General features: G+C 43.5%; 1 protein-coding gene across 6 annotated transcripts in view; it reads left to right on the plus strand.

The window, feature by feature from the left end:
- Positions 1 to 16,659, plus strand: part of slc12a7b (solute carrier family 12 member 7b) — a 254,202-nt gene that overhangs the window by 161,851 nt on the left and 75,692 nt on the right. For 5 of the 6 annotated variants that reach the window (XM_034172266.1, XM_034172272.1, XM_034172288.1 and 2 more), the window contains exon 2: positions 1,135 to 1,229. The exons of the other annotated variant lie outside the window; for it this stretch is intronic. In XM_034172266.1, the coding sequence (XP_034028157.1) occupies positions 1,135 to 1,229 (95 nt within the window). The remainder of the gene's footprint in view (positions 1 to 1,134; positions 1,230 to 16,659) is intronic. 6 annotated transcript variants of the gene reach the window in all.

Here is a 16,659-nt window from a genome sequence, read left to right on the forward strand (position 1 = left end):
GATATCCCCGATTTGCGTTCGGAGTGCTCCTGACGTCCTTCTGCGCAGATTTATTGTATGGCCTTGCCTTACAATATAAAGCGCCTTGGGGCAACTGTTTGTTGTGATTTGGCGCTATATAAAAAAATTGATTGATTGATTGATTGATTTAGAGCGCTCTTAACACACCACACATGGCAGGAATATCTGATAAGACTATCTTTAGCGGCATCATTATTGTTGGGGTGTCCTTAAAATTATTGGAAGGGGAAGATCGGGTACGATATCGGCCTAATTATCTTGCCGAGTGAACCAGGCTTAAGCTGTCAATCTGTGTGTGTTAGTTTTCAATGCTGTTTAGATATTTATGTATGTTCACGTCTGACTTGGTTTTTTTAATTGTGTTTTTAGATTTATGGTTTGTAACGAATGTGATACACATTCCGGACCAATTGTCACGATAACGGGTCTGATATGGAAAAATATCAGACTGAAAATCAGCCAATCAGAGAGCGTAGCATCACAGTCATATAATAATCCTTTTTCTTCACTTTCTGTAAAGTCATAACATATTTGATAAGGTTTTTCTTCATGTTTTGATTTGGAATAGAATATGCAGTGCAGTGTCATAATAGGTTGTTTATTCTCATTTTGAGAATTTTGTTTGCATTTTTTGTCAAAAGAATATCTGTAAAATTAAATAGTCTGAAGGTCCTATCCAGAATTCCTTGCATCTGTTTATTTCTACAGTGTGCCACATTTTATCTTGAGTCATGATATTATGCTATCATTTATGTTTCACTGTTGATTTAAAAATGCTTTGTTATTCACATATTCTAAAAGAGTTTTATGCTTAAAAAACATAACTGCATTATTTTATTTCATAATTCAGAATGATTAACCTTGATGAAGTTTCAAGTGATTTATGCATGCCTGTTTTTTCACAGTGTGGCTTGTGTACTGTTTATGGAAAAGACAGAAATAATAGCGAGTTCTTTCTTGAAGCAAAATAGCTTCAAGAAAGCCTGCAGTTCTTTCTGTGGTGGATGTTTTTGTTTGTCCATTTGTTTGCCTTAAATTGTTATGGTGTTTGGATATGCGACATAGCACCTACACAACATTTATTGCAACGTAACATCTTTTTTATTTCCCTAGGTGATGGTGTCCCAAAGGAAAATAGTCCCTTTATCAACACTGCTGAAAATGACAAGGGCCACAGCTACGATGGCACGAACATGGCCCTTTTTGAGGTAACATTTTCTCCTGACCTCATAAAGCTCTTTGGTGTTTTGCAATACTTTTTACTGATAATTTGAAGCAGATGGATGGGGGCAGCATAACATAAAATTACAGACTTCACAGAACTATGACTTCATTGCTTTGGGGGACTTCTGGAGGTTATTTAATTTGCACAAAATAAATTTGATCTATTGATATGAGTGAGATTCAAGTGCTGTGAAGTGACTTAAGATGAATCTCTGGATCCAATGTGCAGCATGCTAATTATTCAATAACATGATTTAATGGGGCACTGTGGTTGATCAGTGGCTCTCCATCTATGGTTAGCAGCCCACCATTTCATTTTCAGCCTGGAACAGAGGACTGCTAACTACAGATGGAGGGCCGTTAATCAGTCATAGGGCCCGGGTAAAAATCATATTGTTGTCATTATCACTTGCACTAAACAAGCACATCCAAACCATATCCACTGTCATTTACCAATCAAAGAACATCCTGTCACTTCACACTTGAACTGTTTGACAATTCAAGTGTGGAGGTTCAAGTGCTTGATTTATTTGTTTCAGAACTACGTTTGTCACGTGGCATTCCTGTATCACCAGTCAGCTTGCTAACATCTTTAAGATGTCCTGTAATTCACTTCAGCTGTATTGTCCGGTTACAAAGACAGAATATTCAGATTTAAAAGTGTTTATTTCAAGCAAACTTTTACAAAATATTTGAGGAGAAAATGCCAACTATACACTTTATTAGGTACAGGTGTTCAGTTGCTTAACATAAATAGCTAATCAGCCAATCATATGCATTTCAATAAACAGCAATTCACTGCATTTAGGCATCTAGACATAAGGAAGATGACTTCCTGAAGTTCAAACTGAGCATCAGAATGGGGAAGAAAGAGGATTTAAGTGACTTTGAAGGTGGCATGGTTGTTGGTGCCAGATGGACTGGTCTGAGTATTTCAGAAACCTACTGGGGTTTTCACGCACATCCATGTCTAGGGTTTTCAGAGAATGGTCCAAAAAAGAGAAGATGTCCAGTGAGTGATAGTTGTGTGGATGAAAATGCCTTGTTGATGTCAGAGGACAATGGGTAGAGTGGTTGAATGGGTGACTGTGTGAGGCTATCATGTCAATATGGACCAGCATCTTTGATCAATATGTCCAACACCATGTTGAATAGGGTTGCGTATCGAGAGCCGGTTCTTTTCGGGTATCGTTAAGAATTGATTCGATCCACCGACATCAATAGCCTTTTTTCTTAACAATTCCTTATTGGTCCTTCAGAGCGACCATTGTTTTGAGGGTGTTTATCGAGAAATTGATCATTTCTCTACATTGATTGCAGACCCTACAGGCGGGTCTGTAATCAACCGCTTCTGCAGCACGACTCACTTTGAAGCTTGAACCAGTGAAGCAGTGCTTCGATCCCCTGGCTCGGTGTTTCATTATTATCAGGTTGTCCTAAAGTTCCCTGAAAAGCCTTCAGTTAATTCAAAATGCTGCAGCTATGAGTACTGACGGGGACTAGAAGGAGAGAGCATATTTCACCCATATTGGCCTCTCTTCATTGGCTTCCTGTTAATTCTAGAATAGAATTTAAAATTCTTCTTCTTACTTATAAGGTTTTGAATAATCAGGTCCCATCTTATCTTAGGGACCTATAGTACCATATCACCCAATAGAGCGCTTCGCTCTCAGACTGCAGGCTTACTTGTAGTTCCTAGGGTTTTTAAGAGTAGAATGGGAGGCAGAGCCTTCAGCTTTCAGGCTCCTCTCCTGTGGAAACAGCTCCCAATTCAGATCAGGGAGACAGACACCCTCTCTACTTTTAAGATTAGGCTTAAAACTTTCCTTTTTGCTAAAGCTTATAGATAGGGCTGGATCAGGTGACCCTGAAAACCATCCCTTAGTTATGCTGCTATAGACTTAGACTGCTGGGGGGTTCCCATGATGCACTGAGTGTTTCTTTCTCTTTTTGCTCTGTATGCACCACTCTGCATTTAATCATTAGTGATTGATCTCTGCTCCCCTCTACAGCATGTCTTTTTCCTGGTTCTCTCCCTCAGCCCCAACCAGTCCCAGCAGAAGACTGCCCCTCCCTGAGCCTGGTTCTGCTGGAGGTTTCTTCCTGTTAAAAGGGAGTTTTTCCTTCCCACTGTAGCCAAGTGCTTGCTCACAGGGGGTCGTTTTGACCGTTGGGGTTTTTCTGTAATTATTATATGGCCTTGCCTTTCAATATATAGCGCCTTGGGGCAACTGTTTGTTGTGATTTCGCGCTATATAAATAAAATTGATTTGATTTGATTTGATTATTTGATTCGCTGCTCTTCAGAAGTGGAAAGTCCGCTTCTTAACCCCTCTCAAAGACATTAAAATCTGCTCGCTGCTGAGACAGAGTCCGGTCAGAATTAATAACTTCAAAACGAATTGCCGCTTTAAATCAAATGACACCTCTTTCCAAACGCTGTAATACAGACACTAAACTACAATTGACTAAAACATTTTTTCCTCCAAAAATGAGATGTCCTGCATTCTTTATGAATTACATCCTGGCATGCAGCACAGCCCACATGTATGGCAAGACATTCATGCCAATAATGTCTGAAAGAAAATGCTTTTGACAAAAACTACAGTTTTTGTTTCTTTCTGTTTATGTCCAGAGATCAAGGATCCACCATGTAGAGTTTATTTATGTCCAGAGCGTAAGGATCCAGTGACCAATTTCACATTTATTTACTTTAAGACTCAATAAAATGTTGTTGACATGGAAAACCTGTAAAGTCTACTTTTAGTACACAGAAAATTCACAAGAGGTATCTATAAGGAATCGGATCGATAAGCGGAATCGATAATGATATCAATATCGATGAAATCATATCAATACCCATCCCTATTGTTGAATCTATGCCACAAAGAATTCAAGGAGTTCTGAAGGCAAAAGGGGTCCAACCTGGTACTAGCAAGGTGTATCTAATAAAGTGGCTGAGTAGTGTATTAGAGCAATACAGAAATGCAGCTTTGTGGGAGTGTGTACCGCCATGTTGAATTGTCTTGTTTGGGCAACCATCCAGTGTATGTCATGATGTTGTGACACTGTTGTCATGCTGCCTTCACAAATCCTGGTGGGAGGCTTGCCATGTGATGCTGCTAAACTGGGAATCACCACTTGTTCAACAATACCACAGCATAAAAACACTCCATTTCAGGCTGTACCAAAGTAGTGTACCATTAATGACAGTATTGGCCTGTCTTTCACTATTTGCCTGCCTTTAGCAAGCCATTTTAGAGTATCATCATCATGCAAAGCAATGGTAGCCTCCATGAATGCCCTAGTAAGTAATAATAATGAGCATTGGCAGTGGAATAATTAGAGAATGCGAATAACTGGGGGATGAACTCATGCTATATCATGTCTGAGTGGGACTATGTGAGATGTGTACAGTCTATAGTTGAACTTTTAAATTCAAGAACTTGCACATTTTAATTAGGGTGTGTCTGGTGTGTTCAGCCAATGAAGAGCTGGGAAACACCAGAGTTAAATACTCAGGTGTGAGTAGAGCAGGTAGACGAAACATTTAAAGCTATACGACTTTTCCAATTTTCTCAAAACTGTGACAATTTAGTTTCTATTGAAAGCTAAGCATTATAATGTTGGTTTATTTTTGTAACATATTACAAAATTACAGTTCATTATAATGAAGAGTACATAATAATCTGGGAGGAAATTCCATAGTGAATACTGTCTTTTCCTTCATCACTGTCATGCAGACTAACAACAGGAGGAAGTGCGTGTGCACATGCATGAGGTTTTCAGATTACCTGTGACCCATCTTACGTTAATATCCGTAAGATTTCTTGTAAATCACTTCCAAATCTGGCAAATGTTGGTCATAGCACCTGATCCTTTGAAATTCTAAATTGTTTCCGGACAGCACGAATTTTGGTCATATTGACAATATCATATTATGAATCTGTTATATAAATGCTAAGGAATAAAATACAGTGATGCCAAAGAAAATTATTTTTATAACTTAAATCTTAAAAAAAAAAAAAAACAGTGGCACTACACCTTTAAGGCAGGTGGCCTCCAGGAGCAGATTTGGGCAGCTCTGCTTTAGATTTTGCTGAAGTATTATGTTTTGAGATGACTTATGATTTGACGCTGCATAAATGCATTGCAGTTGAAATGAAAATTGACAGAGCAGAAAGATATTTCTGCTTACTGTACACAGTCACCACAATTACACATACAGACTACTTACAATTTTTCACAATTTAATCCATGGGCCTGTAGCCAACAGTCCCAAATAAGGCTGCCATTGTTATGTGTCGGACGCAGGACGGAGAACCGACCAGCGTTTGAAGGACCCAGTATGAAATAAGCAGAGCACGGTACAAAGGATAACTGAATTTAATAACATAACAGTGATGTGCTACAATATAACAAATGAGTGCGCGGTCTGGCGTGGTGAAATGACGGTGTGCTACCAGCAGCACAAACGGTCCGGAGCCAGAAACAGTTCGGACCCAAGGACCCCGCCGACAACCCCCAGGTGGCCGCGACAAACCGAGTCTGTGAAAGAAGAAACCATTATGTGAGTCCACACTCCACACACAGAGAGACCACTCAAAGGTGTACATAAACAGCAAACACTTCCTGGCTTAATCACTAATCAGCTTCCCACCCTGCAGGCATGGAACACCCAGTTCACATTCTTCACTGCAGTGGAAGCTGATTAAACGACTAACATAACAGCTCAATATAATAAGGTGTGAGGGACACCACATTTACTGACTGTACTAATGTTAGTCACAAAACCTAACGTACCTCAGGAAGTGTGCTGACGAGCGTGAGACCTCACCCCCTCCTCTTTCACAGACCATGCATCAAACCTGGTACGGTCTCTGCATCCATGATGATGAGATGGCTCTCGAGACGACGATCTCACCCGTCTGGTCACAAGGTCGAGTCTCTGGCAAATACACACTGTGTACTCCAGCCTTAAATGCAACCATGCCCCAATCCATGTAGATGCACCACAGCTGTGAGTCCTGACGAGCTGCACATGACCAACCTCAGGTGATCAGGGTGAGGTCCTGATAGCTCAGCCACACAGCCACTCAGTCCTGAATGCAAACCACCTGGAAGGAAAAACAAAAGACAGAACAGAAGACAGAAACAAAAGGCAGCCAGGCACCCCCAGCCATACAACATGCATCACCAATAGGCAAACTGTAGCCTGGGTCCAGACCAGATGCCATTCTATCTAGACCCATGCTCATTATTACATTTTGATGGATCATTTTTTTTCAGCGATGCATCTTTTCCTGCATTTTACTCTTATTTTAACTGCGTAGTCGAGGTACAACCCCAATTCCAGTGAAGTTGGACGGTTGTGTGAAATGCAAATAAAACAGAATACAGTGATTTGCAATCTCTCTTCAACCTATATTCAATTGAATACACCACAAGACAAGATATTTATGTTCAAACTGATAAACATTATTTTTGTGCAAATATTTGCTCATTTTGAAATGGATGCCTGCAAAACGTTTCAAAAAAGCTGGGACAGTGGTATGTTTACCACTGTGTTACATCACCTTTCCTTCTAACAACACTCAGTAAATGTTTGGGAACTGAGGACACTAATTGTTGAAGCTTTGTAGGTGGAATTCTTTCCCATTCTTGCTTGATGTACGACTTCAGTTGTTCAACAGTCCGGGGTCTCCATTGTCGTATTTTGCGCTTCATAATGCACCACACGTTTTTAATGGGCGACAGGTCTGGACTGCAGGTAGGCCAGTCTAGTACCTGCACTCTTTTACTATGAAGCCACACTGTTGTAACACGTGCAGAATGTGGCTTGACATTGTCTTGCTGAAATAAGCAGGGATGTCCCTGAAAAAGACATTGCTTGGATTGGCAGCATGTGTTGCTCCAAAAACCTGTATGTGCCTTTCAGCATTGATGGTGCCATCACAGATGCTGGCTTTTGAACTTTGTGCTGGTAACAATCTGGATGGTCTTTTTCCTTCTTTTGTCCGGAGGCCACAACGTCCATGATTTCCAAAAACAATTTGAAATGTGGACTCATCAGACCACAGCACACTTTTCCACTTTGCGTCTGTCCATTTCAGATGAGCTCGGGCCCAGAGAAGGCGGTGGCGTTTCTGAATTGTGTTGATGTATGGCTTTTGCTTTGCATGGTAGAGTTTTAACTTGCAATTGTAGATGTAGTGACGAACTGTGTTAACTGCCAATGGTTTGCTGAAGTGTTCCTGAGCCCACGCGGTAAGATCCTTTACACAATGTTGTCGGTTTTTAATGCAGTGCCACCTGAGGGATCGAAGGTCACAGGCATTCATTGTTGGTTTTCAGCCTTGCCGCTTACGTGTAGAAAGTTCTCCAGATTCTCTGAATCTTCTGATTATATTATGGACTAGATAATGGAATCCCTAAATTCCTTGCAGTTGAACGTTGAGAAACATTGTTCTTAAACTGTTGGACTATTTTTTTCACGCGGTTGTGTTGGGAAGGTGTCGTAGCATGGACCCACAACAGGGGGCGCAAATGAACGGACAATGAGTAAGCCAAAAGGTAAGAATTTAATGTTGTGACAACACACAACTAAACACACAAAATTTGTAAAGTCAATTAACACCAGGTGACGTGTGGGCAGGCTCGAAGATAGAAGACCCCCGACGAGAGAGAAGCCGTGTCCCACACGGCTTCCACCACCAACGGTCTGAAGAACACCGGAGCCGCCAAGTCCCGTATCCCCAGGTGGCCTCTGTCTTCGGCTGTCGACCCTGGTACTGCTGGCAGAAAGCAGAGACAAGATGAATGAGTGTAAGTCCGCACACTCAGTGGTCCACGATCTGTACACAGTTAGGAGGGAGAACCTCCACCTCCAAATCACACACTCGTGCAGCTCCTGATTAACCACTTATCTGTTTGGAGTGTGAGGCGCAGTCGTCGCAGTCACACCAAACGCCAAAATCCCAGATAAGGGAACAACCACAGGACAACGGCTGCAAATGAGATTAGATTGTTACACAACGTGTCAGTCAGCAGAGAAATTACCTCTTGGTAGTCGATTTCTCGGCGGGGAGGTGGAGTTACAGTCCGGCTTATGTAGTGGTGTAGATGAGTGACAGCTGGTGCGATGAGTGACAGCTGTCACTTCTTCTGGGTCTGGCGCCCTCTCGTGCTTGGAGCCCGCACTCCAAGCAGGGCGCCCTCTGGTGGTGGTGGGCCAGCAGTACCTCCAACAACTGCTGTAGGACCTGACGTACATGCTGGACATGGGTCTCAGGGTCCGGGGAAAAGATGAGTATATCGTCCAGATATACGAAGACGAACCGATGCAGGAAGTCCCGCAAGACGTCATTTACCAAAGCTTGGAACGTCGCGGGGGCGTTAGTGAGACCGAACGGCATGACCAGGTACTCAAAATGACCTAACGGGGTGTTGAATGCCGTCTTCCATTCGTCTCCCTTCCGGATCCGAACCAGGTGGTACGCGTTTCTAAGATCCAATTTCGTAAAGATTTGGGCTCCATGCAGGGGCGTGAACACTGAATCCAACAGAGGTAACGGGTATCAGTTGCGAACCGTGATCTCGTTCAGCCCTCTGTAATCAATGCATGGACGGAGTCCGCCGTCTTTTTTACCCACAAAAAAGAAACCAGCACCCATCGGGGAGGTGGAGTTCCAGATCAGCCCAGCAGCTAAGGAGTCCCGGATGTAGGTCTCCATTGATTCGCGTTCCGGACGTGAGAGGTTGTACAACCTACTGGACGGGTACTCAGCGCCCGGGACCAAATCGATGGCGCAATCATACGGTCGGTGCGGAGGAAGAGTGAGCGCCAGATTTTTGCTGAAAACGTCAGCAAGATCATGATACTCCTTTGGCACCGCCGATAGATTGGGGGGAACTTTGACCTCCTCATTAGCCGTAGTGCCGGGAGGAACCGAGGATCCTAAACACTCCCGGTGGCAGGTTTCGCTCCACTGCGTGACAACCCCGGACGGCCAATCTATCCGGGGATTGTGCTTCACCATCCATGGAAAGCCCAAAATCACTCGGGAGGTAGATGGTGTTACATGGAACACTATCTCCTCCCTGTGATTCCCAGACACAACCAAAGTCACTGGTTGTGTCTGATGTGTGATTAATGGAAGCAGGGTGCCATCTAGTGCTCGCACCTGCAGTGGTGCCGGCAGAGCCACCAGAGGGAGCCCTACTTCCTTTACCCATCTGCTGTCCAGCAGATTCCCTTCAGACCCCGTGTCTACCAGTGCTGGGGCGTGAAGGGTTTAAATCCCCACAAAGGATTGTTACTGGGATTCGTGCAGATTTGCGGGGTTTTCCCGCGTGTGTGTTATGGCCCACCCTTAGCCCAGTTTCTAAGGACGGGCGTTGTAGTTTGACCGTTTAGGGCAGTCCTTCTGCATGTGCTCGCAAGAGCCGCAGACAAAACACTCCCCGCGGGCCAGCCTCCTTTGTCTGACATTTGTTTTTACTTCGGCCCTGCTCGTGTCCATAGCTTCCTCAGCAGGGGGAGCTGTAGCCACACGGAGCTCTCTGGCAGTGTAGCGTGGGGACGACGTCACCTTGTCGGAACCGGAAGGGGGAGGGACGGCTCGTGCCCGGTCACGCCCCCCGGCCTGCTCCCGACGATGCTCGTTTAAACGGTTGTCTAAGCGTATAACTAAATCGACAAGGCCGTCAAAATCCCGCGGTTCCTCCTTAGCCAGTAGGTGCTCCTTAAGGACCGGGGACAGTCCGTTTACAAAGGCGGCGCGGAGCGCAACGTTATTCCAGCCGGACCTCGCTGCCGCGATGCGGAAGTCGACTGCATACTCAGCTGCACTACGGCGCCCCTGTCTCATCGACAGCAGCACGTTCGAAGCGGTCTCGCCTCTATTGGGATGATCAAACACTTGTTTGAACTCCCGTACAAACCCAAGACGTTAGGAGCCGTGAATTCTGCTCCCAAAGCGCCGTGGCCCAGGCGCGTGCCCCTCCTCGAAGCAGATTAATAACATAAGCCACCCGGCTAGCGTCTGATGCGTACATGACAGGGCGCTGTGAAAAGACGAGCGAACACTGCATGAGGAAGTCCGCGCACGTCTCGACACAGCCCCCGTACGGTTCCGGAGGGCTTATGTATGCTTCAGGGGACGGTGGGGGGGTTCGTTGAACGACCAGTGGAACGTCTGATACAGGCCCAGGACCAGCCAGAGGAATGGCTGCAGCAGCGCCCTGATCGCGCGCTTCCACCCTGGCGGTGAGAGCCTCCACCCTCCTATTAAGGAGGACATTCTGCTCGGTAACTAAATCTAACCGAGCCGTGAAGGCGGTTAAGAACTGCTGCAGCTCACTCAACACGCCTCCCGCTGACGCCTGCGCTTCTGGCTCTTCCATTGGCCGTTCAAGCTCGGGTTGACGCCCCTCGGAATCCATGACGATGGTCGAGAAATCCTGTTGGGAAGGTGTCGTAGCACGGACCCACAACAGGGGGCGCAAATGAACGGACAATGAGTAAGCCAAAAGGTAACAGTTTAATGTTGTGACAACACACAACTAAACACACAAAATTTGTAAAGTCAATTAACACCAGGTGACGTGTGGGCAGGCTCGAAGATAGAAGACCCCCGACGAGAGAGAAGCTGCGTCCCACACGGCTTCCACCACCAACGGTCTGAAGAACACCGGAGCCGCCAAGTCCCGTATCCCCAGGTGGCCTCTGTCTTCGGCTGTCGACCCTGGTACTGCTGGCAGAAAGCAGAGACAAGATGAATGAGTGTAAGTCCGCACACTCAGTGGTCCACGATCTGTACACAGTTAGGAGGGAGAACCTCCACCTCCAAATCACACACTCGTGCAGCTCCTGATTAACCACTTATCTGTTTGGAGTGTGAGGCGCAGTCGTCGCAGTCACACCAAACGGCAAAATCCCAGATAAGGGAACAACCACAGGACAACGGCTGCAAATGAGATTAGATTGTTACACAACGTGTCAGTCAGCAGAGAAATTACCTCTTGGTAGTCGATTTCTCAGCGGGGAGGTGGAGTTACAGTCCGGCTTATGTAGTGGTGTAGATGAGTGACAGCTGGTGCGATGAGTGACAGCTGTCACTTCTTCTGGGTCTGGCGCCCTCTCGTGCTTGGAGCCCGCACTCCAAGCAGGGCGCCCTCTGGTGGTGGTGGGCCAGCAGTACCTCCTCTTCAGCGGCCCACATAACAGGTTGTTCACAAAGTGGTGATCCTTGCCCCATCTTTGCTTGTGAATGGCTGAGCCTTTTGGGAATGCTCTTTTATACCTAGTCATGACACTCACCTATTTCCAATTAACGTGTTCACCTGTGGAATGTTCGACATAGGTGTTCTTTGCACATTCATCAACTTTCCCAGTCTTTTCTTGCCCGTGTCCCAGCTTTTTTGAAACGTGTTGCAGGCATCCATTTCAAAATGAGCAAATATGTGCACAAAAACAATAAAGTTTATCAGTTTGAACATTAAATATCTTGTCTTTGTGGTGTATTCAGTTGAATATAAGTTGAAGAGGATTTGCAAATCACTGTATTCTGTTTTTATTTGCATTTCACACAACGTCTCAACTTCATTGGGATTGGGGCTGTATGTACACAGGAAATGCACAGACCAGTCTTGTGCATTGTAACTCATCCAAGATGATGCTACCCACCCAACTGAATCATTTTTTTCAGAGCACTGTTGTGCAGCAGGTAACACACACACAGCCAGCCAGGCCTGTGAAGAGAACACCAGTTTGCCTCATGTGCACCCAAACCATGACTGCAATTAAAAATGGCAATGTGAAGCGTCGCTAAAAGATCTTTTAAGAAATCATACCCACTCAAATGCAAACTGAGGGCAGAGAAAATACAGAATCTGAAAGGCAAATAGGATCGATCCACCAGAATCCTGACAGTCATTCCTATCAAAATAACTCTACTAACTCTACTATTATTTCTAAAATTAAATACTTTAAGAGGGCTTTTTTCCAAAAAACTCTTTGTTTCATTTTTAAATGCACATCTTCAAGATGATAATGCATCTTGCCATAGAGCAAAAACTGTGAAAACATTCCTTGCAAAAAGACACATAGGGTCAATGTCATGGCCTGCAAATAGTCCGGATCTTAATCCAATTGAAAATCTTTGGTGGAAGTTGAAGAAAATGGTCCATGACAAGGCTCCAACCTGCAAAGCTGATCTGGCAACAGCAATCAGAGAAAGTTGGAGCCAGATTGATGAAGAGTACTGTTTGTCACTCATTAAGCCCATGCCTCAGAGACTGCAAGCTGTTATTAAAGCCAGAGGTGGTTCAACAAAATACTAGTGATGTGTTGGAGCGTTCTTTTGTTTTTCATGATTCCATAATTTTTTCCTCAGAATTGAGTGATTCCATAGTTTTTCCCTCTGCTTGGTCTAAAAAAGTAACCGTTACTGACTGCCACAGTTTTTTTTTCCTGATTTCTTATAGTGTTTCTTAAAGCCAGAAAGTTGCCATCTGAAATGACTTTAGTTTTGTGTCATGTCTGTGATCTGCTTTTTTTCTACAAAATTAAACAACTCAATCAATCAATCAATTTTTTTTTATATAGCGCCAAATCACAACAAACAGTTGCCCCAAGGCGCTTTATATTGTAAGGCAAGGCCATACAATAATGATGTAAAACCCCAACGGTCAAAACGACCCCCTGTGAGCAAGCACTTGGCTACAGTGGGAAGGAAAAACTCCCTTTTAACAGGAAGAAACCTCCAGCAGAACCAGGCTCAGGGAGGGGCAGTCTTCTGCTGGGACTGGTTGGGCTGAGGGAGAGAACCAGGAAAAAGACATGCTGTGGAGGGGAGCAGAGATCGATCACTAATGATTAAATGCAGAGTGGTGCATACAGAGCAAAAAGAGAAAGAAACAGTGCATCATGGGAACCCCCCAGCAGTCTACGTCTATAGCAGCATAACTAAGGGATGGTTCAGGGTCACCTGATCCAGCCCTAACTATAAGCTTTAGCAAAAAGGAAAGTTTTAAGCCTAATCTTAAAAGTAGAGAGGGTGTCTGTCTCCCTGATCTGAATTGGGAGCTGGTTCCACAGGAGAGGAGCCTGAAAGCTGAAGGCTCTGCCTCCCATTCTACTCTTACAAACCCTAGGAACTACAAGTAAGCCTGCAGTCTGAGAGCGAAGCGCTCTATTGGGGTGATATGGTACTATGAGGTCCCTAAGATAAGATGGGACCTGATTATTCAAAACCTTATAAGTAAGAAGAAGAATTTTAAATTATATTCTAGAATTAACAGGAAGCCAATGAAGAGAGGCCAATATGGATGAGATATGCTCTCTCCTTCTAGTCCCCGTCAGCACTCTAGCTGCAGCATTTTGAATTAACTGAAGGCTTTTTAGGGAACTTTTAGGACAACCTGATAATAATGAATTACAATAGTCCAGCCTAGAGGAAATAAATGCATGAATTAGTTTTTCAGCATCACTCTGAGACAAGACCTTTCTGATTTTAGAGATATTGCGTAAATGCAAAAAAGCAGTCCTACATATTTGTTTAATATGCGCTTTGAATGACATATCCTGATCAAAAATGACTCCAAGATTTCTCACAGTATTACTAGAGGTCAGGGTAATGCCATCCAGAGTAAGGATCTGGTTAGACACCATGTTTCTAAGATTTGTGGGGCCAAGAACAATAACTTCAGTTTTATCTGAGTTTAAAAGCAGGAAATTAGAGGTCATCCATGTCTTTATGTCTGTAAGACAATCCTCCAGTTTAGCTAATTGGTGTGTGTCCTCTGGCTTCATGGATAGATAAAGCTGGGTATCATCTGCGTAACAATGAAAATTTAAGCAATACCGTCTAATAATACTGCCTAAGGGAAGCATATATAAAGTGAATAAATTGGTCCTAGCACAGAACCTTGTGGAACTCCATAATTAACTTTAGTCTGTGAAGAAGATTCCCCATTTACATGAACAAATTGTAATCTATTAGACAAATATGATTCAAACCACCGCAGCGCAGTGCCTTTAATACCTATGGCATGCTCTAATCTCTGTAATAAAATTTTATGGTCAACAGTATCAAAAGCAGCACTGAGGTCTAACAGAACAAGCACAGAGATGAGTCCACTGTCCGAGGCCATAAGAAGATCATTTGTAACCTTCACTAATGCTGTTTCTGTACTATGATGAATTCTAAAACCTGACTGAAACTCTTCAAATAGACCATTCCTCTGCAGATGATCAGTTAGCTGTTTTACAACTACCCTTTCAAGAATTTTTGAGAGAAAAGGAAGGTTGGAGATTGGCCTATAATTAGCTAAGATAGCTGGGTCAAGTGATGGCTTTTTAAGTAATGGTTTAATTACTGCCACCTTAAAAGCCTGTGGTACATAGCCAACTAACAAAGATAGATTGATCATATTTAAGATCGAAGCATTAAATAATGGTAGGGCTTCCTTGAGCAGCCTGGTAGGAATGGGGTCTAATAAACATGTTGATGGTTTGGATGAAGTAACTAATGAAAATAACTCAGACAGAACAATCGGAGAGAAAGAGTCTAACCAAATACCGGCATCACTGAAAGCAGCCAAAGATAACGATACGTCTTTGGGATGGTTATGAGTAATTTTTTCTCTAATAGTTAAAATTTTGTTAGCAAAGAAAGTCATGAACTCATTACTAGTTAAAGATAATGGAATACTCAGCTCAATAGAGCTCTGACTCTTTGTCAGCCTGGCTACAGTGCTGAAAAGAAACCTGGGGTTGTTCTTATTTTCTTCAATTAGTGATGAGTAGAAAGATGTCCTAGCTTTACGGAGGGCTTTTTTATAGAGCAACAGACTCTTTTTCCAGGCTAAGTGAAGATCTTCTAAATTAGTGAGACGCCATTTCCTCTCCAACTTACGGGTTATCTGCTTTAAGCTACGAGTTTGAGCGTTATACCATGGAGTCAGACACTTCTGATTTAAAGCTCTCTTTTTCAGAGGAGCTACAGCATCCAAAGTTGTCTTCAATGAGGATGTAAAACTATTGACGAGATACTCTATCTCCCTTACAGAGTTTAGGTAGCTACTCTGCACTGTGTTGTTATATGGCATTAGAGAACATAAAGAAGGAATCATATCCTTAAACCTAGTTACAGCGCTTTCTGAAAGACTTCTAGTGTAATGAAACTTATTCCCTACTGCTGGGTAGTCCATCAGAGTAAATGTAAATGTTATTAAAAAATGATCAGACAGAAGGGAGTTTTCAGGGAATACTGTTAAGTCTTCTATTTCCATACCATAAGTCAGAACAAGATCTAAGATATGATTAAAGTGGTGGGTGGACTCATTTACTTTTTGAGCAAAGCCAATAGAGTCTAATAATAGATTAAATGCAGTGTTGAGGCTGTCATTCTCAGCATCTGTGTGGATGTTAAAATCGCCCCACTATAATTATCTTATCTGAGCTAAGCACTAAGTCAGACAAAAGGTCTGAAAATTCACAGAGAAACTCACAGTAACGACCAGGTGGACGATAGATAATAACAAATAAAACTGGTTTTTGGGACTTCCAATTTGGATGGACAAGACTAAGAGACAAGCTTTCAAATGAATTAAAGCTCTGTCTGGGTTTTTGATTAATTAATAAGCTGGAATGGAAGATTGCTGCTAATCCACCGCCCCGGCCCGTGCTACGAGCATTCTGACAGTTAGTGTGACTCGGGGGTGTTGACTCATTTAAACTAACATATTCATCCTGCTGTAACCAGGTTTCTGTTAGGCAGAATAAATCAATATGTTGATCAATTATTATATCATTTACCAACAGGGACTTAGAAGAGAGAGACCTAATGTTTAATAGACCACATTTAACTGTTTTAGTCTGTGGTGCAGTAGAAGGTGCTATATTATTTTTTCTTTTTGAATTTTTATGCTTAAATAGATTTTTGCTGGTTATTGGTAGTCTGGGAGCAGGCACCGTCTCTACGGGGATGGGGTAATGAGGGGATGGCAGAGGGGAGAGAAGCTGCAGAGAGGTGTGTAAGACTACAACTCTGCTTCCTGGTCCCAACCCTGGATAGTCACGGTTTGGAGGATTTAAGAAAATTAGCCAGATTTCTAGAAATGAGAGCTGCTCCATCCAAAGTGGGATGGATGCCGTCTCTCCTAACAAGACCAGGTTTTCCCCAGAAGCTTTGCCAATTATCTATGAAGCCCACCTCATTTTTTGGACACCACTCAGACAGCCAGCAATTCAAGGAGAACATGCGGCTAAACATGTCACTCCCGGTCTGATTGGGGAGGGGCCCAGAGAAAACTACAACTGAATGAACATCTTCCGAGGCCGGTGATTCCATAATTTTTGCCAGGGGTTGTATAGGCAACTATATTATTTTGGTCATTATCCAAAGTTCA

This window comes from Thalassophryne amazonica, chromosome 1 (genome assembly GCF_902500255.1).
Source record: "Thalassophryne amazonica chromosome 1, fThaAma1.1, whole genome shotgun sequence".
In the NCBI taxonomy this organism is placed as follows: domain Eukaryota; kingdom Metazoa; phylum Chordata; class Actinopteri; order Batrachoidiformes; family Batrachoididae; genus Thalassophryne; species Thalassophryne amazonica.